The 25,401-nt window shown below is 32.8% G+C and overlaps 2 protein-coding genes across 3 annotated transcripts; both read left to right on the top strand.

Moving 5' to 3' along the window:
- Positions 1-8,028: 8,028 nt before the first annotated feature.
- LOC114377876 (DDT domain-containing protein PTM-like) lies at positions 8,029-20,159 on the top strand. Of its 2 annotated transcripts, none has more exons than XM_028336340.1 (11): positions 8,029-8,372; positions 8,481-10,148; positions 10,262-10,873; positions 11,328-12,378; positions 12,789-13,077; positions 13,183-13,307; positions 14,161-14,621; positions 15,560-15,588; positions 16,610-17,281; positions 17,460-17,662; positions 19,440-20,159. In XM_028336340.1, exons 2-11 carry the CDS (start codon positions 8,488-8,490, stop codon positions 19,443-19,445), a joined length of 5,109 nt encoding a protein of 1,702 aa, XP_028192141.1. In that variant the 5' UTR covers positions 8,029-8,372; positions 8,481-8,487; the 3' UTR covers positions 19,446-20,159. The 2 variants fall into 2 exon arrangements, with proteins under 2 accessions (XP_028192141.1, XP_028192140.1); XM_028336339.1 differs by having other exon boundaries at positions 8,030-8,372; positions 8,473-10,148.
- A 2,051-nt stretch (positions 20,160-22,210) lies between these two features.
- On the top strand, positions 22,211-24,064 carry LOC114378619 (ubiquitin-conjugating enzyme E2 20-like). Its single transcript, XM_028337265.1, has 6 exons — positions 22,211-22,683; positions 23,039-23,066; positions 23,177-23,404; positions 23,503-23,566; positions 23,661-23,720; positions 23,816-24,064. The coding sequence occupies exons 1-6, from the start codon at positions 22,565-22,567 to the stop codon at positions 23,857-23,859; spliced, it is 543 nt and encodes a 180-aa protein (XP_028193066.1). The 5' UTR covers positions 22,211-22,564; the 3' UTR covers positions 23,860-24,064.
- Positions 24,065-25,401: the final 1,337 nt, after the last annotated feature.

Genomic DNA, 25,401 nt, shown 5'->3' with positions numbered 1-25,401 from the left:
AAATGCATTTTCGTTGTACAAAATAAACAAAAGAATGTATAGAAGGTGCATAAAAATATAAAACAGAATACATTTGCGTGTAAAAAAATAAAATGAAAAAATGTTTCCATATACAAAATATACAACAAAAACATATTTTTGTTATAATACATGAGGTACCTACAAAAAAAGTAAACACAAAAGTACATTTCCATTGTAGATTTTTATGTGAAAATGTATTTCTATTATATATTTTGTATGTAACCCTTATATTACACGATTCCATTTTTTGTTTGTACCAAATATAAAATGAAATTGTGATTTCGTGTGTCCCTGACACAACAAAAATATATAATTCTGTTGCAACTAAAAACAAGAGGAAAGGGAAGAGTGTAGGGAAGAAAGGAAGGGTAAATTTTTCCCTTTACATTTTTCTGAAAAAAGTGGAGGGTGAGAGTAGTAGCTCCCATGAATTTCTTTTGGGGAAGACAAAATATAGCTATATGCCATTTTGCTTCATTAAAATATTTATTTAGTCATACAAAATAAGAGAAAACAACTTAAGAAAGCAAAAATAATCATTTTAGTTTCCTTTAAAAATAATAAAAAAAAACTATTTTTTATCATGTTCAAATAATTTTCAATGAATTTTTTGACAACAAAATGCATCCAAAAAAAATACAATAAAATAAGATGCCCTTGTTTGTTCTATCTTTTAGGCCCACTTCAATCTCTTGCTGTCAAATTCAGGAGCCCCAAACCAATTAATTTTACTTTGACATGAGAGCTTTGTTAATGCACTCATGTTTCTCTAAGTATACTCCCTTATTTTTATTTTTATTTTAGCAAAACTATCTTCCAAAGAAACATATGTTTCCATAAACAAAAATGTGTTTTGATTTTGTATTGGGGGGAGGGTGAGATCTCAATACAAGGCACAAACAAATTTCCATTTTGTACTGTGAACACTTATACAAAACAAAAAGATGTTTCTTTTTGTGTAATAAATTTTGAAAATCAATCATGCTCATATACAAATGTCATTATTAATCCAAGTACAAAATAAGTTTAATTAACATAACATGAAACAATATAAAATTCAAATATAGTGAAACAAATTGATGGCAATCTCAAGACTCGTTTATGTATAATTTTATCATGATTGAGTCAAATTGGTGATGGTCTTGTCATTGGAGTTGGTTGATGGTTATAGTTAAAGCGGGTTTGCCATGACATGATTGAAGGATCTTGGTTGACACAACTCACACCAGTATGTTATGATCTTGTCATTGGATTTGACCAACATATAACATATAACTCAATAGGTCCAAGGCTATAATATTGGGCGAAGATGGAGAACATGTATGTTACATCTTTATTGCCTTTAAGTTATATAGGAATTCGTATTCAACACTACCACCCCATGGATATAGGGTGTCCATAAATAATACCATACACTCTCTTGGTACTTCAAAGCTTCAGCTCTAACCTTTTAATTTTTTTCTCCCATAGGGCATTAAGTGTGGTGTCTTAATTTATCCTAAATGATTTTGGGGCATCACATTGAAATGTGATTCCTTTAGAAGTTTTTATAATCTCACCCTTGTACGTAATACACAAAAATAGGTGTCAAATTGTTAATGCAAACGAAATAATAGATGTGGAGTGAAAATGATTTTGGTAAAAACATTAATAGATAAAGTGAAGGATAGGCGCTTCCAAATTGTTATTATTTTTTTCATTTCTTAAAATATACTCTATATTTTATTCAATGGCCCAATTTATCAATACACTGCTTTTTTATTAAGTGAATTTGATGTTTTATTAAGTAGGCAATGAAATCTGGATGAATTTTTATTGTGGAACAAAAGTTGGAACGAATTTTGATGATTTTTACACTTCCTCCACATTGACCTGAAACCTCATTTGTGTTGTATATTAAAGATCCAACAACCACCAACACTGCCAGGGTCAAATAAGTGCTAGGACTTGCCATGTTTGTGCTTCGATTTGTTGAAAGAACTCCCACAATTGTAATGCGATGCAATGAGTTGGTGATCAGCGTTTATATAGATGTGGGAATAGGATGAAATGCAACTTCGATTTTTTCGTATTTTAATTTTTTAGTAAGGTCTTTTTGTCACTACTGCAATGAACAAATGCCACTTCCAAATTGAAATTACCGTGAAAAACTATTCGTCGCACATACCATAAAATTGAACGCAAACGTGAAATTACCCGAATGTCATACACATGCTCATTTACAAAGGAAAGATATTCGTCAAATTAAGGATATAATTGTCATTTTCCTACAGCTGGACAGTGCATAGCATTCCTTCCAGTTACAACATGGGACAACTCAAATAGATCTATGAAAAAGAAAATTATATCAATATTTCGTTAACACAGAGAGAAACAAACCCATTGCCTTTTTAATTTTTGCTGTAAATTAAATAGGAAGAGAAACAAACATTTGTTTGAAGTGAATGACAAATCATGCTGCCGTTTATGCTTTAGGGGGCTGAAAGAAAACAAAAGGACTGAGACGTGATTTTTTGGGGGCTAAAAAAGAGCTATCCCATTCTAGTTGGTACTTCATTGAAATGTTTAATTAGTCACTCGTAAAAAAAGAAAAGGAGAAAAAAGCTTAAGAAAGAATAAAATAATCATTTTAATTTCCTTAAAAAATATATTTTTGTCTCATCTGGTTCAAATGATTTTCAAAGGAATTATTTTTAAAAATATAAAAAGATGAAATTTTATATGAGAATGATCCTCTTATATGAAAATAAAAAAGGATCATTCTTATATGTTCTATTAAGATAAAAGTTAAAATTAAAATATTTTAAATTTAAATTTCACTAATTCACCTACTTAAATTATGGTACCTGTATTTATAATTTTTACTTCCATATTATATTGTTCAATTGGTTCACAGATAATTTTACTAATTTCATCTTCACGAATGGTTATCATGAAAATTTCTCATTCAACCATAAAATCTTTATAAGATTTATTAAACAAAAAATTAAATATTTTAAAGATTTAATTTACATTAAATTCGTTACCACAATCATCATCATGACAAAGTTCATGGTCTTTTGATGTAAATTAAATCTTTAAAATATTTAATTTTTTGTTTAGTAAATTTTATAGAGATTTTATGATTAAATGAAAGTTTTATTTGAATTTAAAATATTTTAATCTTTATTTTTTTATTTTAATCTAACAGAAATGATCATTAGCTAATCTTATATAAAAGGATTATTCGATTATTCTCATATGAAACCTGATATGAAAAAGACAATAAAAGAAAATGTCATTGTTTGATCTATCTTGTGGGTCCAATGCTTCAATATCTTGCATGGGCCCAAAAACTTATTTTACACTGTTATAAACACATATCCTACACCGGAGTCCATCACCAAATCTGATAACGCTTTTACCCAAACACTTGGACTGTCGCTTTCTACACCTTCATAAATTGCTACCAGCACTTCCTTACTATACCTGAAACGCGTTAAGTAAAAAAACCATAGTTAATTGCTACTTGAAATCTTCCTATTTACTAGTACACTCCCCTTTCATACTTAAAGGGCAAAATAAATTGACCAACGAGCAAGATCATAAATTCACAATAAACTTGTTCGTTACTTTGTCAGATTAAGGACTTTTCCAAATCCCATATCCTTGCGGTTTATTGGCATACAACAAATGACATGCATTTTAGATAACAGCCTCATCTCTGAGATAGTGTCACTCCAAGGAGCATAATTTTGAAGAAAAAAACTTAAAATATGTTTTTCATCCTCGTAAATATAAAAATATTTTAAATTTGTCCTTACAAAATTTTAAGTGGTTTTTTCATCCTCATAAAATCAAAATATGATACTTTTTTATGCAGGTTCAAGTATATATAAACTTATGATTTTTAATTTAAAATTAAAAATACAATTTATGGGAATGCAAAAAAGCTTGCCACAAAATTTTTATTCCTCTTCCCTAAACTTCTACATCTTCAAATCTCATTCACTCGGTCCCAAAATCACAAATCAAAACCACAATCATCAAATGGACGACAAAACATAAGAGTCAGATGCTAAGAATTACAACAAGCAAGCATATCACAAAAATAATAACTTAGTTCTGGCTGATCTAGAATCGGGGTTGCATGCCATCAACATAGCCTCGTTCACCATGTGACCAACCACCCTTATTAGGATTTTTTTTTACCAATTTTAGTCCCTCATAAATTTTTCTATTTGATTTTTGGTCTCTACTGTTAACTTCAACCATTAAGTAGTGACATGGTGAAAGAATCAATCTGATTTAAAGGTTTGTGGCGATTAGAAAAATGACACAAACTTATATTTATTCTACTTATATAACTTATTGAAGTATTGAACTCTAAATTTCCTGCATCTAGTGTTCACCACTTTGGCACTCAACGAAACATTTGGTTTGTTGGTTGGGTTGCTTTACACCCTATGGCACCACCAACAACCATGTGTTGCCGAAGATTGAATAGAGCAGAGGAGGAAGAACCAAGAAGAAAGTTGGAGCGCAACACTACCATCATGGCGGCTACATTGGAAGAAAAAAAGCGAGAGAAAGAGAGGAAGCAAAGAAAAGAAAAATCAGTGTCCATAAATCGACTAAAGGAGGCACACGGTGGTTTATAGTGGTTCATTGAGACTTTTTCACAATGGTTCTTTCTTCAATGTTTTGTTCTTCCAACAACAACATTGACAATGTCCTTGACGAGGAATGAAGTTTGGGGCTTTGATTTGGGATTGTAATTTGATTCGAAAATTGAAATTTCTTATTGTAATTTGAATATGAGATTGAGATTTTGGTTTTTGATTTGAACGTGAGATTGTAATCTATGATTTTGATTTAGATTGGGAATGAGATTTAAGGTTTTGCTTAACTAGTTGATTATTTGTGAATTGTGATTAATTGAAATTGTGATGAATTTATGTGATCCGATAGTTATTTGGTTGACTCACTTTGTTATTTGTTTTGGTTGCATGTTTGTACATATAACCAAACACATTGCTAGTCTCTTTTGCATCTTTCCCATTAGTCTTCCAAAATTTTGAACTAACATTTTATAGCGGCTTTTGACGCTCATAAAATTTATAATTTTATGAAACATTGATTGAAATTGAAAACTTAACAAAACAGACTAAATTACTAACAATTTTTTATTTGTAGGGAGTATAATCAGTAAAAAAATTTAAGGGACTAAATATATGTTTTAACTAATAAAAATTGGGGTGCAAGTAATAATGGCCAAATTATAACCTCCCACAATCAATAACCGTAAAATCAATCAAAAAATAAAGTCCAATTCATTTTGTGGATTTAAGTTTCAAAATTTAACTTGACTAAATACTAAGGTTATCAAAATGGGTCAACTCGTCCACCTTGACCAAGCAAAATTGGATTGGTCAACCTCACCCCGGCTTAGTTAAAATGGGTTGAAATCTTCATCCTCTCGCGTTTAAGCTTGGATTTGCAAGTTTATCCATCAAAAACAAAAAGTTATGAAAATGGGTTGTGGGTTAATGGCTCAACCATTAAAAAATCATCTTTGACAAACATTATATAATCTTTTTGAAAAAATATATTACCTTAAACTTTAAATAATAATTTATTTAGACAAAAACAAATTAAATGGATATTAATAATACATGCTCAGGATATTAATAATATTTTAAAAAATTGATGGTTTGACTTGTTTTGACCCACTTTCTACCCATATGTTGGCGGGTCAAAGTGAGGCATGTAAAAATGGGTTAATGGGTTAAAAATCTCAACTCATCTAGCCAAAAAAAGGTCAAAATGGAATATGTGATGGGTCCAACTCATTTGTCATCGTTACCAAATACCAAACAAGAAAATTCTACATATTTAAATTTGACACTAATTATACTTCATTGGTTTATCATTTAAATGCTCATGAAGATAGTAATTTGTAGATAACATAGTTGTTCTACTTTTTTTTCTCTTTATATATACAGTTATATATTAGTCATGAAGTAAATATGCGATAACATCCATTTTTTTAGATCCATCAATACTTATATGATATGTTGAATTGAAATTGTTTGAGGGTTTCTCTTTTACCATGGTGTGTGAGCATCATATTAGTAAATAACAACATTTCATAGTAATTGGAAGATTCCATATTTTACTGGATTAGGGTTTTGTGAACAAAACCCTATTTTTTTTTGTGCTTGATTTCTCAAAATTGGTTTAATACCTTTCAAAACTTGTTTGGGGCTTCTTTTACAACTTTATGTGCGACCAACATATTATGAAATCAAAGCGTTTGGTGGCTTGAATAATGAGATCAGTCTAGGTTTTCTTAGAAACTAAGTTTTTGCACATTTTTCTAGAATGTAGAGTACTATAATTTTCTTCAATGGATTATGAATTCAAAACAGGGCTTCATCTTGCTCTTGTTAAGTGACAGTGATTTCAAAAAATTGTAGTATTTGATCGCCTCGATGGAGAGATATTTTTCAAGTCGTCGTTGTTGGTTCTCCCAACCTGTTTTAGGATTCATATTCTTGCATCTCATTCGTATTTCAACCCTAGTTGCAATAGGTAGCACATGCAATTAGGTGAAAAGCGAGATGGTTCTATCCTTTAGATCAGGTACACAAATTCTATGATTTTTTTTAATCTATTGTCGATTAAATATACTTTTTTGTGCTTGATTTCTCAAATTTGGTTTAATGCCTTTCAAAACTTGTTTGAGGTTTCTTTTACAAGTTCATGTGCAATCAATATATTATGAAATCAAAGTGTTTGGTGGCTTGAATAATGAGATCGGTCTAGGTTTTCTTATAAACTAATATTTTGCACATTTTTATGGAATGTAGAGTACTATAATCTTTTTCAATGGATTATGAAATCAAAGTAGGGCTTCATCTTGCTTTTGTTAAGTGATAGTGATTCCCAAAGATTGCAGTGTTTGATTTCTTTGATGGAGAGATATTTTTTTAGTCATTGTCTAATTTTCCAACCAAGATCAGGATCCATTTTCTTGCAACTCATTCATATTTCAACCCTAACTGCAGTAGATAGCATGTGCAATCATGTGAAAAACAATATGGTTCTATCCTTTAAATTAGGTACACAAATTCTATGATTTAATTTTTTTAATCTATTATCAATTGAATATATCATAATGTGTGTCAATGTGATCCTTACATATATACATAGAGATGATCTAATTTAAAATAAGGTGAATTTATAATTCTTATATATATATATATACTCAATGTGTGATTAGATTTGCGTCAAGCAACCATATTTATTTTTTAAATCATGTTATATTACAAAGAGAACACATAAACTAATTTAGTTGCTTATATTTTACATGTGCATCATGCCTACAAAAATATGCATCTATTTTGGCTGTGGTTTGTGTAGCTATGGTATAGCCGTTGTAATTCGAAATTTAGAAGGTGACTTTGTTGTTGCTAGAACGTCTTTCCATATTGGAACACTCCCTATTGTTGAAGTTGAAGCATAATCTTTATTGATAGTCATTTTTCTAGTTATTAATATGGGACTCCACAATGAGATTTTTTAGCTTGACTGTAAGCATGTTTATTATTGTCTTTGCTCAAACTCTATCACGAGTTTTGAACGTTTCATTTTGACTGCATGTAAAGATAGATTAAGATTGATTAATAACTCATCTGCAAGTTTGGTTCGTAGACAAATAAATAAAGTCACTTATTCTCTTGTAAGAGTGTATCAATTCTATGCTAGTCCCCAGTCTTTTAAATTTTGATTATTCTCTTGATTATATCCATGTCTTGCTTATCATTGAAGTGATTTAAGCATTTTGTAGTAAAAAAAAAATAGAAACTATGTGACTTCAAACACAGAGACACAAATCCAAGAAAATACACTACTTTTTGTACACTTCGAAAGATTAAGAAAAGTGTAAGTAGTATTATACTACTCTTTTCGTTTGCAACATAATGATAAAACCATTCAACAATTTCAAGAACAGAATTGCAGATAGAATAAGAGTAGAGAAAAGGAAGCCAAACCCATCCAACCAACTAGGAACTGCCCTTCCCCCGACAACTCATTTCTTATAATTTGAAAATAAAAAAAGGGGTTTAAAATCCGAAGAATTTGTTGGTACTGTTTAGTTTCTCTTCTCTCTCCGCAGCACGCACTACTTGGTTTGACCCACCTTCACTTTAGAGTTTAGAGTTTAGAGAGAGAGAGAGAGACTCCTTTGCGTTTCATTTCCTTCCAACTTCCACACCCTTTCTCTCTCTTCTCTCTTCCCTCGCACTTGGCTTCCTTCATTTCAATTCCCAATTCCTCTCTTCTTCTGCCCCAAAGGCAGCACAAGGGTTTGTTTTTCTCTTCCCTCATTTTTTTCCTTTTGATCAATTCTTATATATATTATTCTCTCCCCAATTGCTCATTGAGATTATTCATTCCCTGTGTTAGGATTGCAGTGCTGCGATGGAGTTCGTGGGAAAAACAGTTAGGAAAGAGGTGAAGGGGGTTGGGTTTATCTCTGGAACAGTGAAATCCTACGACCCTTCCTCTGGTTTTTTCGAGATCGTTTACGAGGATGGTGATTCTGAGGAATTGGAGTCTTCTGAGGTGGCTTCTCTTCTGCAATTTCAACCGGAGAGTGTCAAGGCCAAGCCTCGGGTTGGTCGGAAACCTAAGAAGCGCCGCCGTGTCGAGCAGAAGCCGGATGCTGGATCCCGTTCAGGTAATGTTAGCGAGAATTTGGTGGAGGATGGTAGTGACTTTAGGGGGGATTTGGATGGGAATGTTTCTTCTGCTGGTGGTGGGGATTTGGATTTAGGATGTGCGGGGATTGATAGAGCCATTGATGTCGATGTTGGGAATGGAGGGAATTCTATTGTCAATGTTAATGGGAGTGTGAAGGAAAACGGGGGTGGAGAGGACATTGGTTTTGAGGATAGTTTGAACAAGAGTGTCGATGCTAATGGTAGTTGTGTCAAGGATGCGCTTGATTTGAATGCTAGGCTTAATCTCAATGAGGATTTTAATCTGAATGATGCTTGTACTTTGCCTCTTGACACTGAGGATGGTTTTAATAGAAGAGATTGTATTGATTTGAATTTGGATGTAAATAATGAGGATGATGTCGGCGTGAATGTGGGTTACCTGGGTTGTTCTGGTGGGGAGGTGTTGCAGCGGGAATGTAATTTTGATTTGAATGTCGAGGCATGTGAGGAAGGTAGGGAAACTCGGTGTGATGATGACGGAAATGGACATTCTGAGGTGGGTGATGCTTTGTTTAGTAGGATGGGGCAGCTCCAAAAGGAAGAAGAGGTAAATGTTAATAATAGTTCTGAAGAAAATGAAGGTGTTAACGGTAATTTGAATCATGTCTCTGATGCTGTCAAATTGGAGGGAATTCATGTTTCTGCTGCCCATGCAGCTAAAGATGGTTCTTTGTGTTTGGTTGAGGAAAATGGAGGTGATGATGGCAAAGATGTGGCAGCTATTGATTCTCATCAGATTTCAAATGCAATTTCGGTTAGGGATTCTGATTCTGTGGAGGCTCAGCGAGTTGATTGGCCTTCTGAAGGTGGTGTTGCCGTAATTCATGAACTCCAAGATGATCCAGGAAGTCCGTGTAAACAAGGAAATGGCCGAAGGAAAAGAAGAAAAGTATCAGATAATCCACAAGCCACGCCAGAGACAGTTTTAAGGAGGAGTTCTCGTCGGGCATCAGCTAGAAAACGGGTTTCAAGCACCATACTAGTGGAGGTGACTGATGATCCTTTGATGTCCTTGGAAACCAGTGCCTTAACAGGAGAAAAGCCTCTAATCTCCAATTCTCAGAAATATGAACAATGCAGTGATCCTCTTCCAAAGCTGCAATTTCCCCCGTCTTCTACAAATTTGAATTTAGATGGCGTTCCTGTTCTTGAACTCTTTTCTATTTATGCTTGTTTAAGATCATTCAGTACTTTATTATTTTTGAGTCCATTTGAGTTGGAGGATCTTGTAGCTGCCCTGAAGTCTGAAATCCCAAGTATATTATTTGACAGCATTCATGTTTCTATTTTGCAAACTCTGAGAAAGAATTTGGAATACCTTTCCAATGAGGGTTGCCAATCTGCATCCAATTGCCTTAGGTATATTTATTTCAATTTTTCATTGGTCAATGGTCATACTACTATACTTGTCAATCTGTTTGACCATGTTATCCTTATAAGTTCTCCATTTCTATATTTTTACTCTAATGCAGGAATCTTAGCTGGGATTTTTTGGACCTGGTCACATGGCCTATTTTCATGGCCGAGTACCTTCTGATTCATGGCTCAGGATTTAAAACTGGTTTTGATCTTAAACATCTAATGTTCAAAACTGATTACTACAAACAACCTGTAACTGCAAAGGTTGAGATTCTTCAGTATCTATGTAATGATATGATTGAATCGGAAGCCATAAGGTCAGAGCTTAACAGAAGATCTTTGGTAACTGAGACTGATGTGGGCTTTGATCAGAATATGTATTTTGACACTGGCAAGAAAAAGAGAGCTGTAATGGATGTGTCTGGTGGCTCTTGCTTGACTGAGGAGAATGTGGATGATACAACTGACTGGAACAGTGATGAATGTTGCCTGTGCAAGATGGATGGTAGTTTAATATGCTGTGATGGTTGCCCTGCAGCATTCCACTCAAGATGTGTGGGAATTGCCAGTGACCATCTCCCTGAAGGTGACTGGTATTGCCCCGAGTGTGTAATTGGCAAACACATGGCTTGGATGAAATCACGAAGATCACTTCGAGGAGCAGACTTATTAGGGATGGATCTGGATGGCCGTCTCTATTTTAACAGCTGTGGTTACCTGTTAGTGTAAGTTTAGTTTACCCTTTTTCTGGATAAACTTACATATCAGTGCATCCACCACTTTTCTACCCGTAGCTTGCCAAATATTATTTCATAAGTCATCAAATTCTTTTATTGGAAATGGCTGTATGACTTTTTGTTCAACTTCTAGGCTGCTTGGCAGTTTGTCGCACTGTTATCCCCATGTATTAGACAAGATATATGCAGGGCTTCTACTAGACAACATATAGATTGCCTGCAGTTTTGCTTGTCCTTGTCTATTTGATAATTCTTTTCTATCACAAACTGACGCATTGCTAAATTTAGTTTTTCCATTGAATATGTAATTGAAGTGGATAATGTTATTGTCATTGTTAAAAATGCTAACCATATCTCAGATGTCTAAAGCCTAAACTGTTCTGTGCTGCTTTTTATCATCGTAGTATGTTCTCACTTTATTTTAATGCTGAAACCTTTGCAGGTCAAACTCATCTGAAGCAGGGTCATTGTTCAATTATTACCACAGAAATGATCTACATGTAGTAATTGAAGCTCTAAAATCTATGGATCCTTTATATGAAGGCATACTAATGACTATCTATAAGCATTGGGATATCAGTGCTAACTTGAGTGTGGGGGATAGTGTCTTTAATCGGGCTAATGATCAAAGAAAGTTGGACGAAAATTCAACTATTGACAGTTGTATGCATCTTGTCCAAGAGTTTCCAAAAGCTGGGAACCGCCTAGACTCAACGACCACCATAGAAAGTCCTTGTGTTGCTTCAGATGGATCAGCTGATACCACACAGACTAGAACAGGCATCGACAATGTTCAGATAAATGGGCTCAATGATTCCAATAGATGTGATGAATCCTTGAATCAGCCAGGAATACCAGAAAGATGCCATCCTGTTGGTGACTGTTCTTTGACATCTTCCAGCTTAGATGTGGGACGTAAAATAAACTTAAGATCTGTAGGTTCTAGTATTACCCCCTCCATGGACAATAAGGATACTTCAGAAGTACCTCGTGGAATTGACTACATAAACTATTACAGCTTTGCCCGAACAGCTTCATTTGTAGCACAGGAGTTGATGTGTAAGTCACCTGAAAAGATGAATAAGATTTTTGCAATGTCTGAAGAAGAAGTTATGTCAGACCAAGCAAAGGTCATTACGAAGAAATCTACTAACTTTTGCTGGCCAAGTATTCAGAACCTGAATGCAGCTGCCCACAAGGAAAAATGTGGGTGGTGCTTCACTTGCAAAGGTGAAAATGAAGACAGGGATTGCTTGTTTAATTCTGTGGTGAAGCCTGTTTGGGAAGTGCCTAATAATATTTTAGTTGGGCTTCAACCCAGGAAGATCCAGAATGGACGTCTTAGAGATATCATATGTCTTATCTTCTCTCTTGAGGTTCGATTACGTGGGCTTTTGTTGGGTCCATGGTTGAATCTGCATCAAACTAATCTTTGGCATAAGGATCTTTTGAAGACATCTGATTTTTTTCCTGTTAAACGATTATTGCTTCTTGTAAGGATATGCTTTCTCTCTGTCAATCATTTTTTTAAATTACAGACATTAATATTATGACTATATGAGTATTTCATGTCTGATTACAAGTTATGAGATATTAGTTTGACATCATTAGTCAAATCATCTTGGAGCTCTTTGTCTTTTACAATTTCTGTATGTGTTTCCATAAATGTACATAGATGTATACTTTTATTATTTTCTCACTGTATGCTTTTTATGTCGCCTCTGATACTAATGAAGCTGAAACTATTATGTTGTAGAATTACTTGATCTCAAGACTGCTTGCAAAAAAAGAAACACGTCTTTTTTAGTTAGCTGGCTAACACTTCACATTGCTTTTGGACTTGCATCGCTCTCTGAATATTTCTATTTAAATGTCTGACACTGTCTAATTTTGGATTTTGCAGTTAGAATCCAATTTGTGCCTTCTTGCACTTTCAGCAGATTGGTTAAAGCATGTGGATTCTGTTGCTACAATGGGATCTGCTACACATATTGTGGTCAGTTCATCACGCACATCTTCAAGGCATGGTATTGGAAGGAAAAGGGCCAGGAACTCAGATATTGAAACCAGTTCATCTTCAAACACTGCTAGTGGTTTGGGAATGTACTGGTGGAGAGGTGGCAGGCTTTCCCGAAAATTGTTTAATTGTAAGGCTTTGCCTCATTCCCTGGTTACCAAGGCTGCTAGACAAGGTCTGCAAATTGTTCTCGTTTGTATGTCATGCATGGAGGTTGTGTTAGAAGCCTATTCATTTTATTGATTATTTTGAATTTATTTGAAATTGTGAAATACTGTAGGTGGGTGTAGGAAGATACCAGGCATTTTATATCCTGAGAATTCAGATTTTGCACGGAGAAGCAGATTTGTTGCCTGGCGAGCTGCTGTTGAGATGTCAACAAGTGCTGAGCAGCTTGCTTTACAGGTATGTCTACCTGGCTTGTTGAAGATGATCATTGTTTTGGTATAAATTTAAGATTGGTTATGTTTTAGAGAAAAGACCGGGAGTACAAATAGGAGGTTAGTTATCATTCAAAACATAAAAAGTAATAAACAAGGAATGGAAATGTTTAAGAATGCAATAAAGTTGTCTGTTCCCCTGCATGACATATAAGTAATTAAATATTGGGAAACACCATTGTAACATCCATGAGCTGCATGGAAGAGATGGCCCTTATCCCAGAAGAAAGCTAGGGCCTAAGAGCAAAGGGATGCTGCTAAATGCAAGGCATTCTGCTCTGACCATATTTGTGAGAGAATTGAGAAAAAAAGTAATTACTTAACTTTTGTCTCCTTTTTTTGTTCAAATCTTTCACAGACCAACTGAAACTGATACAAAATGAATGGGCTTGTCCAATATTCATCCTGCCTCTCCCTATTAGAGAAAGAGTGAGAGACTGAAATTAGACTTGCTGTCTTCGTTGCTTTTGTTGTAGTGATTGTATCCAAACTATTTTAGAGTAACATGACTACCTAAAGGGAAGAGAATGCTGCTGCTATCCAATAGGACCCCAAAATGAACACATATAATTGTTTGCGCATATGAAGTCAAGGGATAATCTCACATTCTGTTTACCTGGAAAACCTAGAATGAGATGAGAATTAGAGTGATATATGTATATATATTGAAATCTTGATATTGTATACACGTGTTATTAGTATCTTTTGTTCAATGTTACACTCTGAACTTTCATAAATTGGCAGAAGCTGATGAACTTGTCTTCTTTTCATGTAATAAAATAGGTTTTTATCTAAGATCTACTATTTATGTTTTTCAGGTTAGAGAGCTTTATTCAAACATAAGGTGGCATGATATTGAGAACAACTATTCCCTATATGTGTTGGACAAGGAATCTAGAAAATCAGTCAGGCTGTTCAAAAAATCAATCGTACGCAGGAAGTGCACTGAAGGGGGATCTGTGAAATTCCTTATTGATTTTGGGAAGAGAAGGGCTATTCCAGATGTTGTTATTAAACATGGTTCTTTGTTAGAACAATCTGCTAGTGAGAGAAAAAAATATTGGCTGGAGGAGTCTTATGTTCCATTGCATCTTCTAAAGAATTTTGAAGAAAAAAGAATTGTCCGCAAGTCCACTGATAAGAAACTTGGAAAAATTCTTGAGATTGGTAGAGTAAACAAGAAAATTCCTCAACAAAGGGGATTTTCATATTTGTTTACCAGATTGGAAAGATCTGATTGTCATCAGTGCAGGCACTGCAACAAAGATGTTGCAATGAGGTATTTGTGGTATTTTTTCGTGTTTTGATGAGTTCCTTTTCTTTCACTCTACATGATTTTTCTTTTCTATATTGTATTTCAATCTTGTTCATGATTGTTTCGTTTTAGTTGATTGAGGATGAGGCTATGTTTTTTCAAGGTTATTGATGATACTCTTCTGTTTGTAAACTAAAGAAGAAGATTACATAGCTGAGAAAAAGAATATACAAAATGAATATTCCTTCCCCAAATATCTGCCTAAAACCTGACATGAAAAACATAATTCAAACTTGGATAATAGTGGTCAGTAACTGTAAGGAACATATACCTGAGAAATGCATCTTAAGCAATGAATCTAATATTGCCATTATATACAGTATGCTGGATTTTCATTAAAACCACATTAATACATGCAATATGGCCTTTATGTATGATGATATATTAGTGTTTGTGTAACATCAGCTTTTAACAAGTATGCATATAAACCAGTACAAAATAGGACTGTAGAAGGATTAAAATTATTTGGCCAAAGATTAGAATGTTCATAGATTTATGAACTGGCTATTTTTTAATTTTGGGTTTGGCCCAACATGAGTCAACCCAACAAGAGCTTCTTATGGCGATTTTGTGGAGTGTATTAAATTTCACCAATAATAGTGATCTTGGTATATTGTGATTGTGGTTTGAGCAATTGAGCTACCACTCATTGTACTCTTTATTAAGCGTAATGGATTTATATGTTTCTCCTGTGGACAGAGGATTGACTGCCATACTTTTTTTCTTCTAATACATTTTTATTTATCATTATATACGCATGTGCCAATTCTCGTTTTATGCATCTATCTTTTGTGTGTTAATCATCAAGTGCGCTGAGATCTTCCTGCCTTGTTAAGTGTGTAATTTGTCACGTAAAATATATACTTGCTAATAAATATACCATTTTTTTATGAAATTGGCAGGGATGCTGTGAGGTGCCTTCATTGCAAAGGTGTGTATTTTGTCTTTTAATCTGGTCTTTTTTCCTCATTATTCTGCTTTGTATCTAGTGAATGGTTTTATTTGTTTCACATTTTTCTTTACTCCTTTTTATATTCCATAATAATATATAACTTGTATCTCACTGAATCTGACATTGTTATAGTTTCAATGTCTTAGCGTATGGATGTAGTCATCAGTATATTTGTCTTTTCATTTTTTTATGAAATTGGTAGCCTGCAGGGTTTAGTCACTTTTTTATTGACATCTCAACATATTCTTGACAGAGTTAACACTTTTGTTATTGAGTTTCAATAGCTTGTACCAAAAACTCGTCATTAATTGACATTGTCGTAAAAGATTCCATGCATGCATTTAACTAAATGACAGTTTAAAGTTGATCGGAGTATCTCAATAGATGGGGTTGGCTACATGAATCAATTAAGAACACCATTATTCTCTATAAAAAAACATGGCTGGATTATGAGGTGCCAAAATGTGTATAAGCTTCTTTTCTTTATAAGAAAAAAGAGACTTGCTTTTTGACATGCTAAAGACAAGAGGATGTATCTAGTTTCAATAGCTTGTACCAAAAACTCGTCATTAATTGACATTGTCGTAAAAGATTCCATGCATGCATTTAACTAAATGACAGTTTAAAGTTGATCGGAGTATCTCAATAGATGGGGTTGGCTACATGAATCAATTAAGAACACCATTATTCTCTATAAAAAAACATGGCTGGATTATGAGGTGCCAAAATGTGTATAAGCTTCTTTTCTTTATAAGAAAAAAGAGACTTGCTTTTTGACATGCTAAAGACAAGAGGATGTATCTAGATTTGAAGAATATTTGGATAAATTTGTGATGGAAGCTATAAGTTTTTTCTGTAACCTCTTTCATGTGAGCAATAGGCTGTGCATGTTCACTAAGTTTTGATTACTATTTGTTTTATGCTGCCATCTAGTGTTTTTTCATCTTTTAATGTTGGTTATTTTTCATCAACTACCTCATTATCATTTTATAATTTATAGGATATTTCCACAAGAGACATGCAAGGAAATCAGGTGGCAAAAGAACTACTGGAAGCTCTTATTCATGTCACAGATGTCAAGATGGGTTGCATGCAAAGACTAATACTAATAAAAGGAAAGTTGACTCAAAACTGCAGAAGATTCAAGCAAAGAAACGTAAAACTGTGCCTTCAGTTTGTAAACCAGTGAATCTCAAGGGCAATAAAAAGGCATTGAGTAATAATAAGATACGACAGGCGAGATCTCGAAACAGTAAGAATATCCCATCAAGTATACCTCTTCGCCGTTCTACTAGGAAGGCCAAATCCTTGTATATGCAAAGTCAATTGAATGGAGGACATAAAAAAGGAAAAAAGAATGTGGGACGTAAAAAGGGAAAGCAAGGTAAAACCAAGAAGGTGATTCCTCAAAAGTCCAAAGAAACTACTGGTCAATATAAGAAGTCGGAAGTTACTACTGCACGTAAGAAGAGAACAAAAATCTGTAACAGTTATTGGCTTAATGGTCTTCAGTTGTCTAGAAAGCCAAATGATGAACGAGTAATGCTGTTTAAAGAGAAAAAGCGTGTTGCCTCCTCTAAAGATTTCTCTGGCTCTCTTGATCATCCTAAATGCTGCCTTTGTTGTGGAAATGAATGCACCTTGAATTATATTGCGTGTGAAATCTGTGGAGGTGATTACTTTTATTCTTGTCTGTTTTTCTTCCTTTTGGGCTTGGGAATGGATGGGGAAAGGAGAAGCTAACACTTGTTGCGAGTTAACAAAATAATATTGTAAATGTCTGTACATGTTTACTACACCTTTTGAACATCTATCAAAATATATTTTGAACATGCTATGCTATTATGCAGATTGGTTTCATGGTGATGCTTTTGGCCTCAATGTGGAGAATGCCAGACAACTTATTGGATTTAAGTGCCATGTTTGTCTTGATAGAACTGCTCCAATCTGTCCCCATTTGAAGGTTAATGCATTGTCTTGCACTGAAAGCAATGCTGCAATTGAGTGTGGAGAGGAGTTATCCAATCCTGTTTCTCTCCAACCTTTAAGTGAGGTATGCTTGCCTCTTTTAAATCTGACCTGTTGTTTGACCTAGAGGATGAAATGATAAAAGGTCAAATGAACAAATCATGCATTTTTTTTATAATGTATAAACTTTTGGATGATAAATTTGTCTAGTGTTTGTCATAACATTTACTACACATCAGTTTTCTTAATATTAGAAAATATTTATTACTGGTTTATCCACATCTCTTAAACTGGGACGTAGTTGTTTATTAGAGGATTTGATGCTCGAGTTGACTATTGATTGAGCCTTGATATCCTATATTCCTATTCAATTAAGTGCTATGATCAAGGAAATTGTTGGGCAGTATATCTGCACTATTGGTTTGATTTCAATTATACAGGTGAATGTAACTCTTTTTCCTGGGGCTAAACTTTTGAAAAATTATTTAAAGAATTTAGTTTTGTTGCACTGTGAATGTGATAGGAATAACTCCCATAGATTGAGATTATGCACAGAATGAAAATTTGGAGAAGAGATATTGTATGTCTTAATTATTGTTGAGTAAAACAGTGAGCAGAAATTGGAAGAGCAACAGTTGCTCCAGGCCAAGGAAAGCTAAAAGCTGAAAAGAGCAACAGAATTCACAGATCTATTCCCTCTTTCCTATAATTATCTTTTCCCACTGAGATTCCTTTCTTGGGTCTTTGAGAATATACGTGCAGGGGCTTTTTAGTAATCAATGTTTTTAAAACTGGGCCAGTCAGTTATAGGTTTAATGGTTCAACTTTGGTCGGACTAGTATTAATATTAATTCCGTATTTCCTATAACTAACTTTTCCCACTGAGATCCCTTTCTTGGGTCTTTGAGAATATACGTGCAGGGCCTTTTTAGTAATCAATGTTTTTAAAACTGGACCAGTTGGTTGAAGGTTTAATGGTTCAACTTTGGTCGGAATAGTATTAATATTAATATAATAATAATTAAGAACCCATCAAAAGCTTTAATGCTTTTAGTATAGTATTAACATAAAATGGTGTGTGCTTTAGCTTTTAGTGTAATAAAATTAATGAATTTGTTGTCAATTTTCACCTCAGGATGTGTACTTTGTTGATAACATCTACATTATTGTTTTTATTGTTCCCTCCTCTTTGAGAAGATGACAAAACCTTTGTGTAGTTTTTATATCATCAGGTTTATAATAAATGATTGAAGTGAAAACTTCACTTGTCATTTCAGATCCCTTGCAATTAAATACTGTTGGCAGTCATATGTTCACTGTGATGGTATTGTGATACATTTGTTTTTGTGGAAATATACATATTGATACAGCTAGTTAGTAGATAAATGGGTTTACTAAAATTGGGTCCAGATTCTTGAAGGAGAGGTTTTTATTCTTTAATATGAGGAATAATTTGGGTTAAGCTGAAAATGTCAAATACAGTAGTTGGTGAAGAGCCTTCTTGTGTAACAGTATTGAATCAGCAAGTCAGAAGTGGTATACCCCTGACCTTTTCAAAATAAAATTGCTGGTAGTTAAAATGAAGAATTTGTAGTCTTAAGGTTGTGTACAGTTTCTAACGTTTTATGCTTAGAAACTAGCTTTTATCTGTGGTTCTGTGGTATCTTATAGACGAGTTGTTATAGTGTCCCGTGAGTGTTCCAATTCTATTTGTAGTTGTATATTTTGTCAAACTTTTTATCTGTCAAATTATATTGTCCCTTGTGAATGTCCAATTCTATTGGCTGTAGTAAGCTTTTAATTTATTGATTATAGACACCCAGTTTCTGCAAGATTCTTATACTTGTTTATCTTCATTGCAGGTTTGATGATTTGCATTGAAAAAGGACATGGCGGGACATCAGATGCCAGCTTCTTGTAGGGTTGTTTTTCTTCCTGCAGGATTTGATGGCAAATGATTTTTGTTTATAAAAAAAAAGTGTCGTTAGACAGGTTTACCGTAGGAGGAATGATTGCTTTATCCGGCTTTTTCTCTGTTGCCTTCTATTTCAACTGTCGTCGAAAGGGAAAGAAGAATAATGAAACAAGCATGCTTAGCTCAAGAGGCTGAAGATAATTGTAATCAGGACATAGTAGAGTATATACATCAATTGCATTCATGATTGTTATCCTAACCCATCAGCATTCTTTGTAGCATTCTTTAATGTAGGGTCTTTTTCGTCACTAGAACTGATTTCACTGATGTCTTGTCAAACTCTTTTGAAAGACTGGAGTATATAAATCATAGCAGATCTCACTAAAGAGAATATTGTTCATTGCAGATAGTAAATAGAATCAGTAAATAGAATCTTGCTCTGCAAGAGATGTTTCTGCTGGTTTTGCCGTTGTCTTGGTGAAAACTGAAGCATATGGGGAAGGGGGAATTTCCTGGGGTGTCATGAACCAGTTGAAAGTTATTTTCGCTTTCGTGTCCACCCGAGTTCCAAAGTGTATATGCATCAATTTGACATTCTGATTCCAAAGTGCAGCAAATATGAATTGGAATTGTAGTTTTTTTATTATTTAAATCTGGTTTTTATGTAGATCTTTTCATATTATTTAAATAGTTAATTTGTTTTTATGTTAAATAAAACAAAATTGTCTTACTTTTGCATACATTTTATAAAAGGTAAACCATTGTTTTAGTCTCTCGAAGTGTAAAATGCTAAATTAGTTTCTAGAAGGCAGAAAATTTTAAATTATATTGATATTTTAGTTTTTAAAATTAACTACTTATTTTTATCTTAGTCTTTAGAACTAATTTATTATCATCACCTAAGTAATGCGAATTTTTAAAATGAGTGATGAGTTACATTTTTAGGATTTTTTTTAATTTTATTATTTTCAGGACTAAAGTGACAATTTCTTCTTTCTTTTTTTTCTTATTCACAACAAAAAAGTGTTGTGTTACACTTTGGAGGATTAAATTTACTATTTACCTTAAAAAGATTAAGGACACGGTTGGTAGGGGAGAAGAAATATAGGGAGAGGAATGAGGAAGTAGGCAAGTGAGGGAAAAAAAGAGAGAAATAGATGAGAAATAAAGGATGTTTAGCATAAGAGAAATAAAGAAAAAATAGAAGATGTTTCCTAGAAGAGAAATAGAATGAATATAAAGAAAAAAATATTTGAATTAAATTTGTTTAGTACCAAAAAAAGGTTAAATTCAAGTTTAAAATTACGTACTTTACCTTTACAACTGTGTGCCTAATTTTTTGTTTTTTAAAAATGTAAATACACTTTTTCACAAACATGTACTAAAATAATATGGTCATAGAATCGAATTATATCCTAGCCATTTTTGATATGCAGCACCATGGAAGGAGAAAGGAACAGTTCTAACGCAAAGGAAAAGTGAGAAGAATGCAAAAGGATATGAACGAGGCCACGAGGAGCAGCAAGGGTAACTTTGTAACATTGTTCAAACAGTGCCAATTTTCTCTCTTTTTTCCTCGTGGGAGAGGGGAATTTCTGCACCGTGGGACCCACTAAAGTTTTAAATATTTCTTATGTATTTCACTTCTACCAAACTGCTGAAATTCTGAAACTTTGGCATCTTTTTCTGCTCTTCTTTCTCTCTACAGGCAAAAGATAAGAATTTTATCAAGAAAAAAAAACTAAGATTTACTATGATTATAATATTCAAAAGATGCTCTTAAGCATGTGGTTAATTCTCATATCTTCATGTACCAAGAAAATATGTTTGAAGATGTCAGCTCCATAAATAGGTTTTAGTATCTTTATAAATTAATTTTTGCCTCTCAACTAGAAAATATCCTAGGTTTGCAAAAAGAAATAAAAAATGAATGATGATAAACTTTAAAATCCCAGGTAGTATTAACTTATGATAGGAAATTAATTAATTTATAAATTTATGTTTGATTCAAAATTTGAAGAAAAAAAAGGTCTAAAATCCTTTCTTAGATTCTTTTGGTTCCGATCCAACGAAGGAATTAAAGAGACAATTTTTGTTATATCAACTGACTTAATTTTAATAATTTATTTGATCATTTTTATATATTATAATAATATTTTTTTATTTTCCTTTTTTTTATATTTTAAGTTAGCATATTATTTTATATATGTTTATAATAACTTTGACATGTAATCAAAATTGAATTATAATTATAATTTTAAAATATATCTTTTAAAAAAAAGTAACTATGTAAATTAAAAAAAGAAAGTACATAATTCAGCTAAAATTATATTTTTTTGTATTTTTATAATTCAGCTAAAATCTTTATATTAAATTAATAGTAACCTATTTATTATTCTTAAAATGAATAATGTGAAAGGTCTAACTCAAAGAGTATAAGTTATTCTTCATTTATATATTCTAATATGAAATTACTTTTAACTGATGTGGGACTTGAGTATTTTTTAATTATTATAATAAATTTTTATTTTTCTTCTTTCTTACTTTTCCCCATTGTTTGTCCTCTAATATTATTCTCATCTCCTTTTAGATTTGGCCAGACCAAATCAATCAATAAGAATAATATTTTTTTTTGGCACGTATGAATTAATATAATAAATTTATCATCACTTCAAAAAATATATATACAATATTTGTGTCATAAAAAATATTGAATGCTGGCCGAAAAGGAAAGCAAAGTAGGGTTACACAACCCATTTGGGGGACGGGGCCTCTGATTGCTTGAAGAGTGTTTTTGTGGCTATTAGCCGTTGCGTTGTGATCTTTTGTTGCAACGTTCAAATTATTTGAACAATTTACGCAAATAGGGTTTGGTGAATTCCGCAACGGCTAGTACAACCTTTTTAAGCCACACCTTTTCTCATCTCATTCATTCACGAACACAACCCCTCTTTCTTCTTCTTCTTCTCTCTCCCTCTTTGCAAGAAGGAAGATTCAGATTCAGATCACTGTTTTCCTTCTTCTCCTTCTTTCTTTCTGCAACTCTATTGTTATTCATTCAATCAACACAATATGGCTGCCACTAATAACATTCATGGGAACACTGAATCTGCTCAATCCAACATTGCTCCTCCCACTAAGCAGCCTCTACATCCTTCTAAGACTGTTGATTCTCAATCTGTACTCAAAAGGTTTTTTCTTTCTTACATCCTAATGCCACTTTCTTCTTCTTTTCTCTGTTGTCTTTAAAATAAACTTTCAATTTCATGTCTAAAGTGTTTTTATCTCTTCTAAATAGTTTTTAAAGTGACAAATAAAATTATATATTATTTTTTCTTAAGTGCATTAGAAATCATGATGAGTACTACTATCCATAAAATGGATACCTGAATGTTGGTAAAACTATATCAATTTAGAGATTAAGTTTATGTATATTCAATATTTAAGGATTATATGAGAGAAAAAATTATGATTGAGGGACTAAATTTGTGGTTTATTCGTTTGTCTTTATATCTAATTCGTTCCTTGTTTTGTGTTGTGAAACAGGCTGCAATCTGAATTGATGGCTTTGATGGTAAGAAAAGCTTGTACAATTGATCTTGATATCAATTATGAATGATTTAATTTTGTCTAGCTGTGGGAGAATATGTTGATTTTTGTTTGGTTTTTTGGGTGGATTGTTAGATGAGTGGAGATTCTGGGATATCTGCGTTTCCTGAGGAGGACAACATATTCTTCTGGAAGGGAACAATAACAGGAAGCAAAGATACTGTGTTTGAAGGCACAGAGTATAAGCTATCACTCTCCTTCCCCAATGACTACCCTTTCAAGCCTCCAAAAGTCAAGTTTGAAACAACCTGCTTCCACCCCAATTTTGATGTGCATGGCAACATATGCTTGGACATACTCCAGGTATTCGATGTGACAATTTGTAGATCAAATATTAATTGTGTTCTTCCATTGCCACTCTATATTCTGAAGTTTTTGTTTATTTTCTTGTGGTTTTATAGGATAAATGGTCATCTGCTTATGATGTCAGAACAATTCTTCTATCTATCCAAAGTCTGCTTGGAGGTAACTTGAAAAGTCTCTTTGTGACTAATGCTCTCTCATGTTTGTTTTCTTTTTTGTTTTTGCTTCTTACTTTTTTGTTTTTGTCATAATTTAGAGCCAAACATTAGTTCACCACTAAACCAACAAGCAGCACAGCTTTGGAGCAATCAAGAAGGTAAAAAACATTAATATAATTATATCTTTGAAACATCAATGAATTTGAATGTTTGGGGTTCCTGAAGAGAGCTAAAATGTGTTTTCGATGTACAGAATACAGGAAGATGGTGGAGAAGTTGTACAAATCTGCAAATTGATCAGTCTTTTGCAGGAGAGAAGAAGGAAGGGTCCATAGAGTCTGCTTCTGAGAAGAGAAAGGATGAAGCCGTTATTTGTTTTTAGGTGTCCTTTTCTGATGGGCCTGCTTTTATATAATATAATCTTACAATTTACGAATTGTTGCATGTTTCTTTCTCTTCTTTACAATTGGAAGTTTAAAAAAAAAAGATTTTGTTTTTCGTCGTTTTGTGTTGTGTTACTGCTTTGTGTGATGTGATCATCTTACTCGTTAATTTTCAGTCAGCTACCTAGGCCCACTACTGGGTACATGGAGTAGCATTAAAATTTAAGTTTTAATAACGATCTTAAACGATACATATCTTATTTTTAACAATTTGATAATCATAAAGGAATGACAATTTAAAATTATTTTACGATCATATCTTATTTTCTTTTTTTTTTTTATAAAAAAAACAGAACAAAGTTATTTGTAATAATTATTAATGAAAAGCAAAATGCAGCAAAAATAAAAAATAAATCCAACGCACACGGCCGATGAGCTTTTTCCGCTGTTCAACTTGTATAAACGGAATCATATTTAACATGTTTTAAGTATTTCTTTTACCCCAAAATATGGAAGTATAAACGGAATCATATTTAACATGTTTTAAGTATTTTTTTTACCCCAAAATATGGAAGTATAATTCCATTATATAATTTAAACTTACCATTTTTTATTAAAAAATTACGATTGAAGCTGTTATTAATTTAACTAATTATTATATGATACTAATTTGTATCACAATTATTTCGATTATAATTAAAAATAATAATTTGTGTCATCATTAATTTAAAATTTGAAAGATAATTAAAAAATCATAACTAATTTTATTACTATTAAAAGAGACAGCATGCATCGTTATTAAGATAATTTATATAATAATTTATCCGATAAATATTAAAAAGGTGACTTTATCACAAATTAATAATTAAAATAAAAAATATATAATAGAATTATGATTTTGCTATATATTTAAATTCAAATACGTATTTGAGTTTAGATAAATAGCCCAGACATTAAATTTTTAGATATATAAAAGAATTACGATTTAATTGTATATATGATTCCGTTATATAATATGAAGATAGAATCACAAAGGAAGAAAATAGAAAAAGAGGAACGGGGCTGCTGATAAGGGGAAAGTGAGGGGGAGGGGAGGTGTAGGAAAAAAAGGAGGGAGGAACATAATGGACCTTTCACCAGTTTTTGGAAAAGAAAGAGGTGAGAATAGCAAAAACATGGAGGTGTAGGAAAAAAAGGAGGGAGGAACATAATGGTCCTTTCACCAGTTTTTGGAAAAGAAAGGGTGAGAATAGCAAAAAAATGGGATGAGAATATCAACTCCCAAATTGAATTCATATTCTTATTCAAACTATTTTACAAGTATTATATTATTTTGATCAATTTTTAAATTTGAAAATACGAACAATTCGTCTCTTATACTATATCTTTTAAGATAATGCCTTAAAAAATAATTACACAAAATACTATAATAAGGTAATTTTCTTCCACCAAATAT

This window comes from Glycine soja, chromosome 12, assembly GCF_004193775.1.
Source record: "Glycine soja cultivar W05 chromosome 12, ASM419377v2, whole genome shotgun sequence".
In the NCBI taxonomy this organism is placed as follows: Eukaryota; Viridiplantae; Streptophyta; class Magnoliopsida; order Fabales; family Fabaceae; genus Glycine; species Glycine soja.
This window is presented reverse-complemented; position numbering and strand designations above follow the sequence as displayed.